At 37.8% G+C, this 17,169-nt stretch overlaps 2 protein-coding genes across 2 annotated transcripts in view; one reads left to right on the top strand and one right to left on the bottom strand.

The window, feature by feature from the left end:
• The window catches only part of ADRB2 (adrenoceptor beta 2), a 73,214-nt gene extending 67,622 nt beyond the window's left edge, over positions 1–5,592 (top strand). Inside the window, exon 2 of the mRNA XM_058173422.1 lies at positions 3,573–5,592. Coding sequence (XP_058029405.1) covers positions 3,573–3,607 — 35 coding nt within the window. The 3' untranslated portion in view covers positions 3,608–5,592. The remainder of the gene's footprint in view (positions 1–3,572) is intronic.
• The window catches only part of SH3TC2 (SH3 domain and tetratricopeptide repeats 2), a 144,368-nt gene that overhangs the window by 12,854 nt on the left and 114,345 nt on the right, over positions 1–17,169 (bottom strand). The window lies entirely within an intron of this gene.

Below are 17,169 nucleotides of genomic sequence, written 5' to 3' on the forward strand. Positions count from 1 at the left end.
ATTTTGGATTTTCCTAAATTCAGAGACAGAGTCAAATTCTTGCAAAAAAGAAGCCAGGTTTCACAACATTTTCTCAGTGGTGCTATCCCATTCTGAGTCGCTGAATTACAGGCCATTGGCCAGGCTTGCAGACCAGTACTATAGTCTTCTTTGGGTGCAATCCAGGAGTTTCACTGACTTTCATAGAAGAGAGTTTGGCACATCTGACTTGCAGCTTAATGGGAAGTCTCATTTTTTTCTCTCATTTCATGCAAGAAGAATAATTTTTCTTAAGTATTTTTACATTTAATTTCATCTTATCCTTAGATATTCTTTCTGCTCATTTAAAGGCAAAGGTAAAGGTTTCCCTCGCATATATGTAGTAGTCATTCTCTACTCTAGCAGGTGGTGCTCATCTCCATTTCAAAGCTGAAGAGCCAGTGCCGTCCGAAGATGTCTCTGTGGTCATGTGGCCGGCATGACTAAACGCCAAAGGCGCACGGAATGCTGTTACCTTCCCACCAAATGCAGTCCCTATTTTTCTACATGCATTTTTACATGCTTTCGAACTGCTAGGTTGTCCCAAATTACACCCAAATTAAAAAGATTTTTTCCCCATCTTTCTCTTCTCAAACAAGCATCAAAATCTTGGGAAAATAATGCAACCTGGAAAATGAATTACAATGTATGATAGAAAGAGACAATCAGAATGTAATGGCGTGACCCCCAGAATGTTTGGTAATATTGCACGTTTTTGGAAAGAAGTGAATAATCACATTGGATAGAAAGAAAACCTACCTAAGATCACTTGTAAGAAGAGAGCCGTATTAGTCTTTGGTAGCAAAGATGCTTTCTGAATTTTAGTATCTAGGAAGAGCAATCGGCGAGGGAGGCAAAGGGCAAGATTGCTGGCCAAGTTGGCTAAGATCACATAACTGAATGTAAAACCTCCTTTGGGGATGGGTGAGCTAATGGCCAAAAATGCCTAGAATTTGGTGTTAAAATGGTGGGATAGAATTGGTTGACAGAAAAGATTCTGGTTCCCAAAGGAGTAGGCAGGTAACATTTTTCTGGTTTTTTTTTTTAAAGTATGAGCAATGAAAAATTGTGAAAAGCTTTGGGCATGAAATGAAAAGGGCTACATGCTATTGTGCATGCATTGATAAAACAGGGGACCCGGAATCAAAGAAGAATACAGAGAGTTTGGAAGTGTGTTTACTGGCAGGGCTTTTTATTGTTTTGAAAAGAATTTGACATCCTCTTCCATTAATGTACCTAATTTCTTGGAACCAAGGGCGGATTGTATAATCTGTAGTTCATGTGAATTACAGGTTTCTCAAGCTCTTTTTTTTTTTTTTTAATGTCTAGGAAATCGATCAAATTATTTCTGAGTCCGAAAAATTGCAGTGAGAAGTCATCAAGGCTACCCCTTGCACTGGATTAGCCCAAGGAATCAGAATCAACATTCAGTGCCGGCATTTAATTTTTATCTTCACCAAAAGTGACTTGGCAAACGATAGCTAGTCTTTGTGCGCGTGTGTGTTTTTTAAATTTTTCCCTTCCTTTCTCTTTTCTTCCATGCATATAATTTCATTAATCTAAAAAATGCCTAACAACACCAGTTTTCTGCTCAGTATGTTGAATGGAAACCTTTCATCAGCTTGTTCTGGTTTGATAGGCATATCAGTTCACGGAGGTGGGTAAGCAATAATTGTTCTTCTTATTTCCTAGTATATAGATTTGTCCATGCCAAGGGGCCAGGATAAATAAAATACATGTGATTTAGATATAAATATTGTAGTTTAAATGCAAGGCTTGACATTGATTTATTTTAGGAATCCTTTTTTCACTGACTTCCTTCAGTCATTAATTTTTCCTTAAGATTTGCTTTTGGTATGAATTGTTCTTATTTTGTTTTTCCTCTGTCTTTTTAAAACCCTTTTTATCTTATGCATTTACAAATATTGTAAATCACTCGGAAGTACTTAAAATAAAAAGAACCCCACCACACTGTATAAATACTTTTAATAATTAATGAAAACACTCCACATGTTTATTCTTTTTCTCCAATCTGATAATTTTTAGAGATAGGGGGCATATCTAAACAATACTTTTGGAAGCTGTATCTCATCCAGAGGTTGTGCATCTCCAGCTCAGATAGTGAATAAAATGCAAAAGTGATGTAGTAATAGGGGAAAAAAATTATCACCAGCTTTGCTTTAAAGCCAAAAGAATGTGACGCCTGGGCAAATGTTTATGTATATTTTGACAATAAATTGAGATTCAATCACTTGAGTACAGGCAATCCCAATTGTGTTTTCATTCTTATTTTAAAAATATGAATTCCCACATGTGTTTTTTTTCCTTCTCTGCTTTTGCATTCTAGATCAACATTTTCAGTGTTCTCTCTTGCACAATTCCAAGTTTAACCAAGTTCACCTCTGACTTAGATCCCATCAGCAGCATAGTGGGAAAAGCTAGAGCTTTTTGCTCCAATATGTATTGCTTTTGACTGCTTTCCATCGAGCTGTGCTTATTATTTGTTACATTTAATGAAACGGTTATGTTCTCGGTGAATTAGCCAGTGCGTTTCAAGTTCTTTGCAATTTTGCTTTAAAATGTTTTACAACCTTCTGGATAATTTGGGGTGTGTGTGTTTGTCATTGAATATGATTATGAGATGAACAAGGGCCGTGACTTTGAGAAAGAAAGAAATACGATAACATGGTAACAAAAGAACAAATGATGAATAGTTTAAGGACTACAGCTGGTGAGGCAGGAATCAATGCTGCTCAATGAAACAGAACCTTTGTGTATTTATAGAACAGGTAGATTACAATCTCCAAGCTGGAAAAAAAAAAGAGAGTCAAAGGTTATTGGCCTGAAAGGGCAGATGTAAGATTTAAAACTTAGGGTTGACAGACTGATATATTACGTGGTTTTATTTCCTGCATCAGGCAGATCTTCTCCTTATAAGTGACTTCTTTCTTCACTTCAATAATGTACCTAAACTAGCATCACTGAAGCATTGAGGTTTCTGCTGCTAGTCAGGTGTGAATGCTTTAACTCAATTCCATAACGTTTTGGCAGCACACAATATTAAAAGCAGTTTGAAATACTATAACAGTGAAGAATGCTAAACAATTTTAAGAAAGATCTTCAAAAGCCAAGTTTTGTGTGACAGTTAGGGTTAGGGTTGAGTAAGAGAAGAAAAACCAGAGAAGGAAAACCCAGATTCTGGTCTATCCTCAATGGCAGAAGCTCATTAGGAGACTTCGAGTCAGTCACTCTCTATCAACTCAACCTAATGTCGCAGGATTTTGTGGGTAGGGAGAGGGAGGGAAATGGGATGGTGATAGGAAGGCCAATATACACACAGCTCCATTCAGTTGTCCAGATTCCACCCCGCAAGGGATTATGGGGTCATTAAAAGATGATGTTGATGATGATGGGGATGGAAATGGGAGGGTGGAGTGCTATAAAAGAAAGGCATGATATAAATCTAATAAGTAATTAACAATTATGATATAACTTTTCTAGAGTTAATATATCACCACAACAAGCTAACTAAAATTGGTTCCTTCTATCCACAGAAATCCCTGGGTGTCCTGGAATGGTTGAAAGTTGAATGGAGAAAGAACTCCTCACCCTTTGCAGAAGCTTGTGAAGAGACGAGTCCAAGTTCAGCCATATTTCTGTCAGGATGGGAGAACTACACATTCCTTCAAAGAAGGACAAAGGAATGAGCAGAATGGAGTAAACCAAGACTCCAGATTGTGAAACATGAGGAATCTGCAGCGAATGAATCATTCTGGGACCCAACTAGGAGAAACCAAATTCATCGTGCGAAAGTACTGCTTGAGATTGGATTGGGAGAACCTTCATAGTGCAATAATGAAAACGTTTCATGGAGCTGAATCATACGAGTTTTCAGAAGCTGGGGAAGAGTTAAAACAATCTTTCACAACCCCACAGGAAATCTCAAGGAACTGAAAGTTTGGGAATATGCTTTCCCGTATTATTCTTAGACTACTAATAAGAAGGACACATAAGATCAGGCTTTTTAGCTAGCGGATTGTTAGGATTGGAACCAGATCTTAGTGCAGCCCATGATAATCACAAGTTTAGGAAAACAAAAAATAGCCCTGGAACTCGTAAACAGGGAAGCACTATTAAAATGGGTTTACAATGCATTCTCAAACTAGTTTCTATTATTGCAAGTCTTTAAAAAGCCAAGTTGTACCGCATAGTTTCAAAAACATTACTCAACTTTTATTAACTTTTTAACTAACTTTTATTCAGCATTTGCGGAATCAGTTTTCAGTGACAAAGACATCTGTCCATTTTCCTTTAAAGAATAACTGAAAAAGGACATGGTTGGAAGACACTCTTCTCTTTTCTATATGTATAAATGTTATCTCTTTCTCATACATTTCTCTCTACTTTTAAAAAACCAAACAATCTCTCTCTCTCTCTCTCTCTCTCTCACACACACACACACACACACACACACACACTCCTTTCCTTTCCTTTCCTTTCCTTTCCTTTCCTTGCCTTGCCTTGCCTTGCCTTGCCTTGCCTTGCCTTGCCTTGCCTTGCCTTGCCTTGCCTCTTTCCCTTTCCCTTCCAAATTGCTTTAAAAAGGGAACAGACTCAATACAAAATGGAGTAAAACAGTGGATCACCAGAGAAAGTAGTGAGAAGTACAAATTGGTTAATGGAAAGACCTCAAGGCAAAAGAGAACCCTCAAAACTCTGATTTTCTACCAGCCTTCATTACTATACATTAGGAATTTTGAGATGTAAAACATTTGATTTCAAATGTAAAGTGTTTCAGCCTTGAAAGTAATTCTCAGCTTTAAAAATGCAGAAGAAAAGGTTCTTACTCTTGATTATTTGACGTTTATTTTATGAGATGATAGTAAGGAACCCACTGTCAGGCCTTCCCCTGCCAGCCAGCTCAATTGTGCAGTTGATCAATGAAATAGGCAGCAAGGACTTCCTATTTCTCCCCAATGCCCTTTTTGCAACTGAGAGCCACATGCCCCTCATTGGCCATGACTAGCTTATCTGTGATTTTTAAAAAATGCCTGATGCTCTTCTATGGATGAGTCAAGTTTGTGAAAGTAGTTTCCCATCTCTTCTACATGGATTTCATGTTCAGTGTTGTTGTACAGAATTCTTCACCTCTTCTGATTTAAGAGAAGGAATTCCTGTTCTGTAAACTCCAAGAAAGCTATCCGTCTGCACAGAAGTTTTGGTTGACCAGTGATTGTATTGTAGTTTGCACTCAAGGATAGTATGCACATGTGAACCTCTATGCATGATCTGTTTTAGATCCTGCATCTTTAAATATTATGTAAGAAGAGGGAATGGAAAAAATTGGACTCTGCCTGGCTTTCTTTTTCTTTTTTGCTGTGAAGTTGAGATACAATGGGCTTCCATCAGTGCTGCTCTCCAGTTGTGAAATGTATTTATTTATTTATTAGCTGATTGTATTGTAAGAGCAACTTGCAGAATTTGTCTGGTTTCTTAGGGTTCCTCTCTAAGGAGAGACAATGATGAAACCCATAGGAAGACACTGGCTCAACCAAAATAAAAATGAATCTATTGCATGGTGATGTCCAGAATCTATTGAAATCTATCCAGGTCTACCAGCTACTGTTTTCTTTTTGCTCTACAGATCTAGATACACATTCAGGGGAGAACTTAATGAAGGATGCTGATAACTAATATCCTATTGGTTCTTTTTTCCTTTACTGCTCCATTAGGGATGCCAAGTAGTGATACCATCTTGACTATTAACTTTTTGGCCAATTAATCCACAAACTGGACTACATTCCTGTTTGTGGAGTTTATAATACATGTGATTATGCTGATCAGGAGGGGACATAATAATCCTTTCTTCCTGTGACATTTTTTCAACTCTAAGCATGCAATTTGGCAAGAGACGGGAAAGCAGCAAATTTTCCCACTCCCTCCCAGTAATTTTCTTGCAGATCCCTGAGAAATCAGAAACATGTAATTATAGTTTTGGGACACAGTGAAAGCCCAAATCACCTTCTTAACCCATGCCTGGCTCCAGATGCAGAGAAATGAGGGTTTTGCTCCACTCTCAAGAATTTGAGGGGGAAGGAAAGAAGTCACAGGAGTCCACCATTAATGACTGGCTGCCAGCTATGATGAGCTCCATGTTAACAAACCAGTCAAGTTGAGTGGTGAGGGAACTATATTGATCCCAAGAATCCAGGATACATTTTCAAATAGAGCTTATCATATGTTGTTGGGTGGGAAATGTGAGTGTGAATGAGTGAGTGAGTGTCATTCTGGGAATTATATGTTCTGTATGGAACAGCCACAAGTGGACTGCCATCTGTCAAAAATGGTGTAGGGTCTGTTTGGGTGGGGATGTTGGACTAGATCACCTACAAGGTCCCTGTTAATCTGTAAGTGTTTATGGAAAACCTACCCAAATAAGAAGCAGCTTGTTGGGGTGTAGAGCATTTCATTCAAGGACAGGGTGCACAAGAAATGGTCAAGCTTTTTCCTGATGTTGAAGTTTTGATACATGCTTGGCTTATAAATAGCTGTGGCTTTTTAAAAATAAGTAAAAAAAAAACCACTAGCGTTTCCTATTTAATGGAACTCTTGCATCATATTTAAATTGACTCTGGATATTTCTTTTGCAGAGAAAAGGTTGACTAAACACATCTTCTTAGAAATACTTGAATGTTTGCTTGTGGTGTGAACTCAGAAACAACAACAGGTTAAATGAAGAGCAACTTTCACTAAAGATATTATTAAAGAATCTGAACAATTACATAACATGTATCGTAGCTATTACAGGCTATAATAAGAAACTAAACCAAAGAGGTTTTCTTTTATTATTTCGTCACCAGATCTGCAAAAACATATCACGCATACCAATAAACATTTTAGACATTTAGACAGTAGATTAGCGATTCCTAAACTTTTAAATCTTGATTTCAACTTCTAGTAATAGTGGTCGATGTGTTTAATTAGATAGCCTTTCTTGGAATCTAATTTTAAGATGAATCCATGTCCTTGAAAATCAGGATCGCTAATTACATTGTTGTTTCTGTCCTTTCAAACCATCTGTTTTTAAGATATTAATGACTTGCATGAGCTGAGGAAAGTTTTTATTTTTATCTAGAAAATTTAAATCTCCAGATATTTTTATAGAATATTATCACATTGTCAACAGTCTAAGGACCTCTTAAAGGTCACAGGCATCTCTTTGGAATCCTGGAAGGCCTTGTGCTTGGTGCTTTTGGTGCATAACCAAATCAAAGTGTAGGATAAGGCATTATCGGTAGTTTTGAAACTAGGTTTGAGTGCTTTAGAAGAAATTTTGTTTAACTGGGATGGGACTCCGTTCCAACATCAGTTACCTACATTAATCTCAAACAGTAATGGAAGGGGCAAAAAACCCCAAACTCTTTTCGTCTTTTCAAAATTACAGACCTCTAATAAAAATTTCCAGAACCATCAAGTCACAATTTATGCTTCACAATTGAGGAGCCATATACAGTATCTCTAATGCTGGTGGTTATAGCTGCAAGTGTAACGGTTGTTTAACTTCTTTTCCTTCAGAACTATAAAAGTAGGCATTAAAACGGTCCTTTAAAAACTTGTTAGCAATTGCTGATGTTTTTCAGAGTCGATTACAGCTCTGCTACTTCTCATGAATTCCAATGTACTTTGACAATAACTATTATTAGCTATGCATTAGTCACCTATTAACAATGCACATGAAAATGTAATGCATGATTATCACTGAAATCAGAGGGGGGCTCCAGCAGGCTCTGACCAGTTCTGGAGAACTGGCAGTGGAAATTTTGAGTAGTTTGGAGAACCGGTAGTAAAAATTCTGACTGGCCCTGCCCCCATCTATTCTCTGCCTTCCAAGTCCCAGCTGATTGGGAGGAAATGGGGATTTTGCCATATCCTTCCCCTGGAATAGGGTGGGAATGGAGATTTTATAGTATCTTTCCACTGCAATGCCCACCAAGCCACACCCACCAAGCCATGCCATGCCCACCAAGCCACACCTACCAAGCCATGCCACGCCCACCAAGCCACACCCACAGAACCAGTAGTAAAAAAATTTGAAACCCATCACTAACTGAATGGTAACTTTTTTCTGAAGCACACACAAAATATATAAAGAAGATGACGCAACATACAGTACAGAAAAGAATATACTCAAGTATAGAGTAGTGTGTCATAAGCAAGCTAAGTAGTCCAAGAGCTGCTGCCAAAAACTATGTGCTTTGAAACTCCTTTTGCACAAATGCAAATAGCCTACAAAATACCTACACTTCTGCAATGCAAACACCCAGGCATATAAGTATATCCTCTTGTCAAACATTTGGAAGATGAATACATGAGAGCATGGAATTCACCCAGAGTGGAATAGGGAAATCAAGTTTCCAGTTGTTTTCATGGGATGTTGTCATGCCATCCTTCGCAAGAATACAAGTTGTGCATAGGAGGGAATCACTTGTTAAAGAATAGCCAAGTGTCAGGCAAGCGACTCACAATGACTAGGATCAGCAGTAGTTAGTTCAGTGGCATAAAAAAAGTATGAAAAATTTAACGAATAGGGCACATATTGGAGCCACATTGCAGAAATCGTAAACCTCAACTAAATGTTTTACTGTCAGTCTGGATGCCATACGTGTAAAAAATAAATAAATAAAGAATTGACATCATCAGCCTTAACTGTCAGTCCACCAAGCTGTTCCTTGCTAGCCTTTTGGCACTTTCCTTACAGTGCTCTTAAAACCTTTTACCAAAATGATGAATCTTTGGCAGCTTTGTTCAGCCAAATTAAGAATATCAGTAAACACATAAGAGATTGGTTTTGTCAAATTCAGCCAGCAACTGGCATACAATAGACGTTGATTAGTGCAGTGGTTGTCGTCATACTCACCCTATTAGGATGACTTCAGGGAGGAGACACAAGAACGGGCAGGAGAGCAAAGGTGAATGTCCTCCAAATGTCACTGTCATGTCATCTTCAGCAGGGAGACAGGGGTCAAAACTACATAGGAACCTGAGATCACAAGCTCTTGTTCAAAACATGGAAATGGTGAGCACTGCCAAATTTGGAGCCTGAATGCTCCACCCCACTTTTCCCAACCAGGATAAATGTCTACTTTTGTAGATGTTGTAGGCTTCTAAGTAAAAAGCTTTGGTGCCTTCTGTTATAGTTTAAAACAGTAAGACGAGAAGAAGATTGATTTCCAAAACAGAAACTAAAGTCTCCTGATACATTTCTGTCTCTTTAAACAATTTCCTATGAATCTCAAAAGTCCAACACTTCTTCATAGGGCCTGGAAATAATTGTGGGTTTTAAGTTGCTTTAAACACACAACTACAATAAAACTGCCAGCTTCGTCCTTTCATGATTAGATGTGCAGATGTGAAATATTGCTGTTTAAATGGTCTTGATGAGAGCATGCAAAATTAGTTTATGTATGTGGCTTTTCATCAGCTGACAAAGCCAACACTGCTTGCAGACATGCCATGTGTGTGTGGCTTTTTTTTTTATTAATATACTTAATCTTTTCAAAAGAAAAACAGCTGGTATTTACATGCAGGAAATGTGTTCATCACTCATTACAGCCTCTTCTTGCCTGCTTGTTAGTTTAACTGCTTCTGTGCCTTTACATCTGCAATTGTTCACACAAGGGTTTTTTTGGAGTGGGGGTGGGAGAGAGTCTAACACTCCCCTCATTTCTAAACCTGTGTTTAGAATTAACACAGCATTAAGAAATCAGGGGAAAAAACCCACCTCTCTAAGATCTGCACTCTGAAACTTGCAAAGTTTTGAACCAGGGTAATTTGAACTGGGCGTCTAATTATTTTTGCAAGCAAGCAAAGGAAACTAAGGAGTGTTTTAGAGGATAGGGTTTTCTTCCCTTTCATTGTGGCTATATGATTACATCTTTAGTGTGCAAGCTATTTGGAGAAGCACTTCAGTGGTGGCAATGCCATGCAGGGATCATCAGTCCTTGAAGTTCAGAAGCAGAAGACACTTCCAGTAAGATTAGTGGTAAAATTTCACTTTGGAGGCATTCCCAGGGAAGAATGCATTTTCTGCGAGTATAATAAAAGACACTTTCCGCGGGATGGGCAGCCATGTAAATTTCATAAATAAATATCATAAATAAATGTAATAAATAAACAAATAAACAAATAAAGCATGAACAGTTAATTGGTGAAAAGCCCTCAAATCATATGTGGTGGAGTTCCAACCAGACTTGCTATCTCAACACTTTCAAATTAATACTATTGCTCCAAAAGAGAGAGAGAGAAAGAGAACAACTGTTATGTGAGTATCAAACACTATTGTGTATAATAAAAAGGTTTCAATGAAAGAATGTAAGTCACATGTACAAATGGTCTGATCAAAAAACATTGAATGCAAGCATTCTAGTCTGATGGGGAAATTCAGTCTAGAGCAGGGGTCTCCAACCTTGGCATCTTTAAGACTTGTGGACAAAGCTGGCTGAGGAATTCTGGGAGTTGAAGTCCACAAGTCTTAAAGTTGCCAAGGTTGGAGACCCCTGCTCTAGAGAAAGAAAGGCCTTTGAAAGATTTGAAATGCAAATCACTCAGATATCTCTGCCCAGACATAGTCCCTAGCAATAGTAATCTAAAACTACAACAACAACAACAACAAAAGCAGATCTTCATTGGTGGCCATGGGAACTCATTGCTTTAATTGAAACAAATGACACATTTACTCCATATCACGTATTGTGACGCACATAGAAAAGGCCCAGGACTTGCATAGTTCTTCTAGGCAGAAAGGGCCAAAAATCAACTCCATGGCAAGACTAGAATTTCACTGTATTAAGATAGGTTATTATAGCAGAATCTTGTGAGTTTGATTGTGTGGTATCTCTCTTTCTTCTTATTTGTTTTGCTTTTTATGACCCTGTAATCCCTTTGTGTGTGTGTGTGTGTGTGTGTGTGTGTGTGTGTGTGTGTGTGTGTGTGTGTGTATTGGAGCGACTGAATGAAGGTGAACATTTACTGGCCAGATGCCCTTCCTGACACCTATGTGGAGTTTGCAGTGTAGGAATTTAGCACCCACCCCCCTCCTAGAAGAATGAAATATTTTAGAAAATATTTAAAAGGCAGAATATATTTCCCTGGATGAGAAATGGAGAAACATGTTTTAAAGACAAAACAACTTCCTGCCACCCCCCACCTTTGTCAATGGGCAATTAAGGCCTCAGCTAAGCTCACTCATTTCCCCCCCACCTTTGTCAACCATCATCTGCATCATAATAGAACCCATCTAGAACAGAAACTCACCACATGGCAAGGCTCAGGCAAGCTTGAGGGACAACCTACAAGGCTAGCTAAGACCCCCACCCCCTGGGAGTCTGACAGCCAATCAGGGTACTCTTCCTGTGCCCCAGAAAGTTCAAGAAAAAGCATAAAGCCAGGGAGCACACAGGATCTCATGCCTTTTCTGTTCAGGAACTCAAGCCATGTGATCCTGACCACCATTAAACCATCTTTCCAAGCAGTCTCCATGTTTCCAGTGTCTTTGTCCCCACTTGGAACTGAACCCAGATGGATATTTCTTCCAATAGCAGCAGATATGTTCTTTTTGCACCCTGATAGAGAAACACCTGTCACTGCCTAGGATTGAACTCTCAACCTCCTGAGTGTGAGGCATGCCTCTTCACCACTAGGTCACCACACCACTCATTTCTCTTCCTTCTTATAACCCGGTGAATAAAGGAGGTATTTGCCTGAGCTGCTTTCACATACTACTTTGCTTCTAGGATTTCAATAATGTTTCAGTCTTTTCACTCGTTTCTTAGGAAATGAGTCTTGCATCTTTCTGTTAAGGTTCTCTGTCTTACTCTCTATACATGGTGATGCTGCAATGCCACTACATTCCTGCTGTCAGTCTGACCAACATCATCCCCTTAATCTGCACTGAAAATGCATGCATAGTTGATTATTTTGAATTTAAGACATCCAGTTGAGCTTTAAATACCATTGTAGCTGAATATCTACCATAGTAAGATGCTAAGAAAAACTTCCTGTTGGGAAACACCTGGCTTGGCAGGGAGGAGTTAGCAGAGTTAGCTCCTTGGCAGGGAGGAATTAGCAAATGCAGAGTTAGCCTGGAGTCACTATGCAACTGCAAAGGGATTAGGACTGACCCTACTCCAGCTTCCTTGGAAACTTATCTAATTGTTCCCAAGAATGGCTTGCCAGACTGGGGGGATTCCTATACTATATGCAAAACATAACAAAGTAATTAGTTTGAACTCTGCATGTGTGGAGCTAGTTGTTTACCTCTGACACTCCTTATGATAAGAGCACTTCTAAAACTCAGAGCCTTTTTTCTCATTCCTCGCTATGGCTGTCTGGAAGAGACTGCAAGGTTGATTACATATAAAAATACCTAGTCATAACTGACATGGTGTTTCTATTCAGAGAGAAGGTCAAGCACTAGTATGGGATGTTGGCTATTTGTATTAGTCATATGTTATCATCATTGCAAAGATTGGTGCTGAACAGAAATGAAACATGGACAAGACCATATTTAATTGAACTTTTTCCTGAAATAAGCTCTACAAAAGTAAGGGCTGGGGGCGGATAGAGCCTTATTAATGATATTGATGAAACAGTGATATGGCTTCTGAACAAGTCCTTGTATCAAACTGCTTTGCTTTTTTCAGCACCCAGTTTACAAGTGGTTGCTACTGGCAAGGGTAATAAAATAAACAGGATGATGGATCAGGAAGTTTCAGTAATATTATGGACAAGTAACACCCTTCCTTTTTCATCACATGAAATACAAAACAAACATACATGCTACCTCCAATGCAAATGGCATTATGTGCAAGATATTTTACTGCCAAACATTTTGTAGTCTAAATATCACTTACTATAAATTTCAGGAAATCTAGATTAGCAATTCCATTTCTTTCATGCATGTTTCCCTTATGAAGTTTGACTGCTGCTGACAAATGGGGTTATATGTTTATCTTGCTTTCTAATATGAGAAAAATAAGAATGAATGCTTGAACAAGATTTGGTTTTGCAGGGCATATTTCAGGGAGTCTAGGGAACAGTCTTCTTCTAAAGATAACTTTTTCAACTTTGAAATATGCTAGGTCTCCTGGAGAATATTGTTATGCTGGACATAATTATGTTGCTTTCCTCTTGCTGCTAGATTTGTCTTAATGCTCAGATCTGTAATGCACAATCCTTTCTTTTGCTAGTGGAATTGAGGGGAAAAAAAGTAAAAAAGATGAACCACAAGTTATGCAGCTTTATTGTTTTAATCCATAGTATCTTGCTGGACTACGTGGAAGTTTAAAATTGAAAATTGTTTGTTGGACTACAGTTTTGTCTTAAGAAGGAAGTGGAGTTGATCATTGCAATTCTCATCAGAGGCAGAAATGAAGAGGACAACTAATGTCATTTCTAAGTTTTGCCTTTATGAGCTCCATATCCATCCCAGAGTCATTAATTAAATATGGTCTTTGTAGCTAGAAAGATCTTCCAGAATGGGGGAAAAAGAATCAAAGAAGGAATAAAAAGGGAAAAATACACAGGTGGTTAATAGAATAGCAGGGTGGATGAGTTCAGATTTAGGAACAGCTGGATTCAGACATGAATTGATCCTGAAGTTCATATCAAATATGGCCTCACTGGTCATCATACCACTAAGCTGATGACCGAGCATTCAGGAGAGCAAAATGGAGAAGCCAATAGATGCTTTCCCCAAATTTGTTTTGCCTAGATATCTTAGATTTAGAAAAAAAATGGGCAACAGGAAAGTTGAAGCCTGACATGGATGAATGCTTCAAGTAAAGCAAGATTAGTAGAAGTACATGGCTGATATATTTGATTACTGAAGACTGGAATTTTGGTGTTCTTCCATCTTCAGAACCAAGATTCCCAAAATGACAAACTCTAGCAGATGACTCTTGATGTCACAGTAATACTGATGTGACTGCAGATTAGTTTTAGAAGGTAGAGGCCAGATTGGGTTACACTTTGAACAACTCAACATTATCCATCACTTCAGGTAACCATCTCATCCTGTCTAATGGTAGGACTGCCAGATGGATCTATATTGGGATCAAATCATTTTGCTGTTTTCCAAATAATCTGGATTTGAGATTGAAGTAGCAGTGACGTTTCCTGATAATACACATTTATTGACAATGATAAAATCCCAAATAAACTGTCAGGCACTCTAAAAATAATTGATAAAATAATAAATAAAAATAATATGATTGGCCTGAATAATATTTTAAGGATTTTGAAATCACCAAGAGCAAAATGATAAATATTGGAATTAAAACAAACAAAGAATCCTAGCAGCTTTACATATATGCTAATGAGGTTTCCAGGAAATAAATCTTTAGATCACAGCAGGAAGTTTCTGGGAAATGAAAGTGCAATTTGCCAAACTACAAAAAAAAGAATGAGCTCTCTGTTAAGAATTATTAGGAAAATGATTGAAAACAAAATAGCAGATATAATACTGCCACCCATTGAATTTCTACTGAACTCCCACTTTTAGAACACTGTATGTAGTTCTCTTGCTTTTTTTTTCTAGAAAGCATTATGAAAAGGTAGAAAAATGTAGAAAATTGGAAGTTAATGAATGGTAACTTATTTGTGAACAAACACTATGAGATTTAGGTCATTCTTACTTTCAACTTGAAAAAATAGGATATGATAGCTACGTTTAAATTTATGGAGAGAGCATAAATAGTGAATTTGGCATGATTTCCCAAAAAACCTTAACTCAGGATCATTCAATAAAGGTAATCATTCTTCTATGAATAGAAGAATCCAGAACCAGAGATATAATTTATGAATTGTATTGCCTAAAGATGCTGAAATAACCTTTAGTTTAAGAAGTGTACTGAACTGACTTTTTCTCAATTATTTTCTACAGTGTTTATATTTTACCTTCAATATGAATATGCTTTTCCCTGTTTGCTGGGAAACAAGAGTAATGCTATTGTACTGATGTGTTGCTTATATTGATATGTATAAGTCACTGTATTTATATCATGATGTCATCGCATAGGTCTTATTGTTAATGTCATTGTGGTTTGCTATGGATGACATTGCCAGTCCAGCTCACTGAATTGATTTCTCTACCTGATTTATAGCTGTACAGGGAATTCCAAAGACTGGTCATAACAACCATACCGCTATATGGTATGGTGCCACTATAACTTCAAAAGACTGCTAAAAGAATCTTTATAAGCTGAGAACTACCTGTATGTTTTTTATTCCTGCCTTTACCAGTCATTCCCATTCCATTTCTCCTTTAAACTGGTTTTTTGCTTTTTATCTAGCAGTTAACTAGAAGCACACTGAATATATTTAAGAGCTTATTGGGCTGTTTCTTGGCATCTATTTGCTGTTTATGTGATTTATATTTCACCTTTTTTTTTATAAACTCAAAGCGTGATGTTCCACCCTCCTGTTTTCTTCACAGCAGAAAACCCTGTGAAGTAGGTTGGACAGATAGATTGGCCCAAACTCACCAAACCAGCTTGTCTTTTTTTGAAGGGGAGATTGTTTTGGAGATCCCTGTTAAAGGGTTTCCTGCTTGAGGGTTGGACTAGAAGACCTTTAAGGTCCCTTCCAACTCTATTACTCTGTAATTCTATAAAGATTGTTCAGTTCTGAGACCCCTTTCCTCAACTTTCTTTCCCCTCAGAATCTTTTCATAGTCCTTTCTTGTATAGGAGTATTGTCAATATTCTTAGTTATTTATGAAAATATTTTAATGCTATTATTAACTTAAAGAATATGCAAAATAATCATTCTCCCCGCCCCATATACCCCAGTTAATAAATAACTGACAATAATAGATTTAAAAAAAGGATCAGTAAACGAAAAAATTTGTTTACACAGTCTGTTATACAATACCTTCAAGTCATTCCTAGCTTCCAGAAATTTTATGGGAAAGCCCTTGTAATATGCTTGGCAAGATTTTTAGAAGGGACTTGCCACTGTCTGCTTTCTAGGGCTGAGAGAGGGTGAGTGGCCCCAAGTTACCCAGCTGGCTTGATGCCTGAGGCAGGACTAGAACTCACAGTCTTCCGTTTTCAGCCTCATGCCTAAACCACTGCACCAAACTGGTTCTCTATGTCACATATTGTATATACTAAAAATTAAACAGGGTATGAAAACATCTAATATAAAAACAGAAAGTAAAAGGCTATTGTTGAAAAATATAGAATCTATGCCAAGCATATCATTTTTGAACGGTAGAAAAGATTGCCTAAAAAAGAGATAAATTATACATCTCCTGAATGTATATACATTAACCATTCCCTTTACCCATTATGTATGTATGTATGTATGTATGTATGTATGTATGTATGTATGTATGTATATGTATGTATATGTATGTATATATATGTATATATATATACTTATGTATGTATATACAAACATACAGTGGTGGGATTCAGCCAGTTCGGTGAACTGGTTGTTGGAAGAAATCATTAGGGCAGAGAACCAGTTGTTAAATTATTTGAATCCCACCACTGCATACATAAAACCACAACTGACCCCAAAAATTTTATTGCTAAGTGAAAGATTTGTTAAGAGAGCCCCATTTTACGAATTTTATTGTCACAGTTGTTAAGTGAATCTCTGTAATTGTTAAATTAGTCAAACCATTGTTAAATGAATCAGTGAATCATTTTCATCAGCACTACAACCAGAGGTGGGTTTCAGCAGGTTCTAATCAGTTCTGGAGAACTGGTAGTGGAAACTTTGAGTAGTTTGGGGAACCAGTAAATACCACCTCTGACTGGCCCCATCCCCATCTATACTCTGCCTCCCAAGTTCCAGCTATTTGGGAGGAAATGGGGTTTTTGCAGTAACCTTCCCCTGGAGTGGGGAGGAAATGGAGATTTTACAGTATCCTTCCCCTGCCATGCCCACCAAGCCATGCCACGCCCACCAAGCCATGCCCACAGAACCGGTAGTAAACAATTTTGAATCCCACCACTGACTACAACATACCCCATATCCATTTGTATCCATTTCCACCTCCCTTCTACATCTCCAACCCCAACCTTTCTTTTCTAGATGCTGTTCTCAGCAAACTGACAACTTCCTGCAACCCAGAAATACTTT

Source organism: Ahaetulla prasina, chromosome 2, assembly GCF_028640845.1.
Source record: "Ahaetulla prasina isolate Xishuangbanna chromosome 2, ASM2864084v1, whole genome shotgun sequence".
NCBI lineage: Eukaryota > Metazoa > Chordata > Lepidosauria > Squamata > Colubridae > Ahaetulla > Ahaetulla prasina.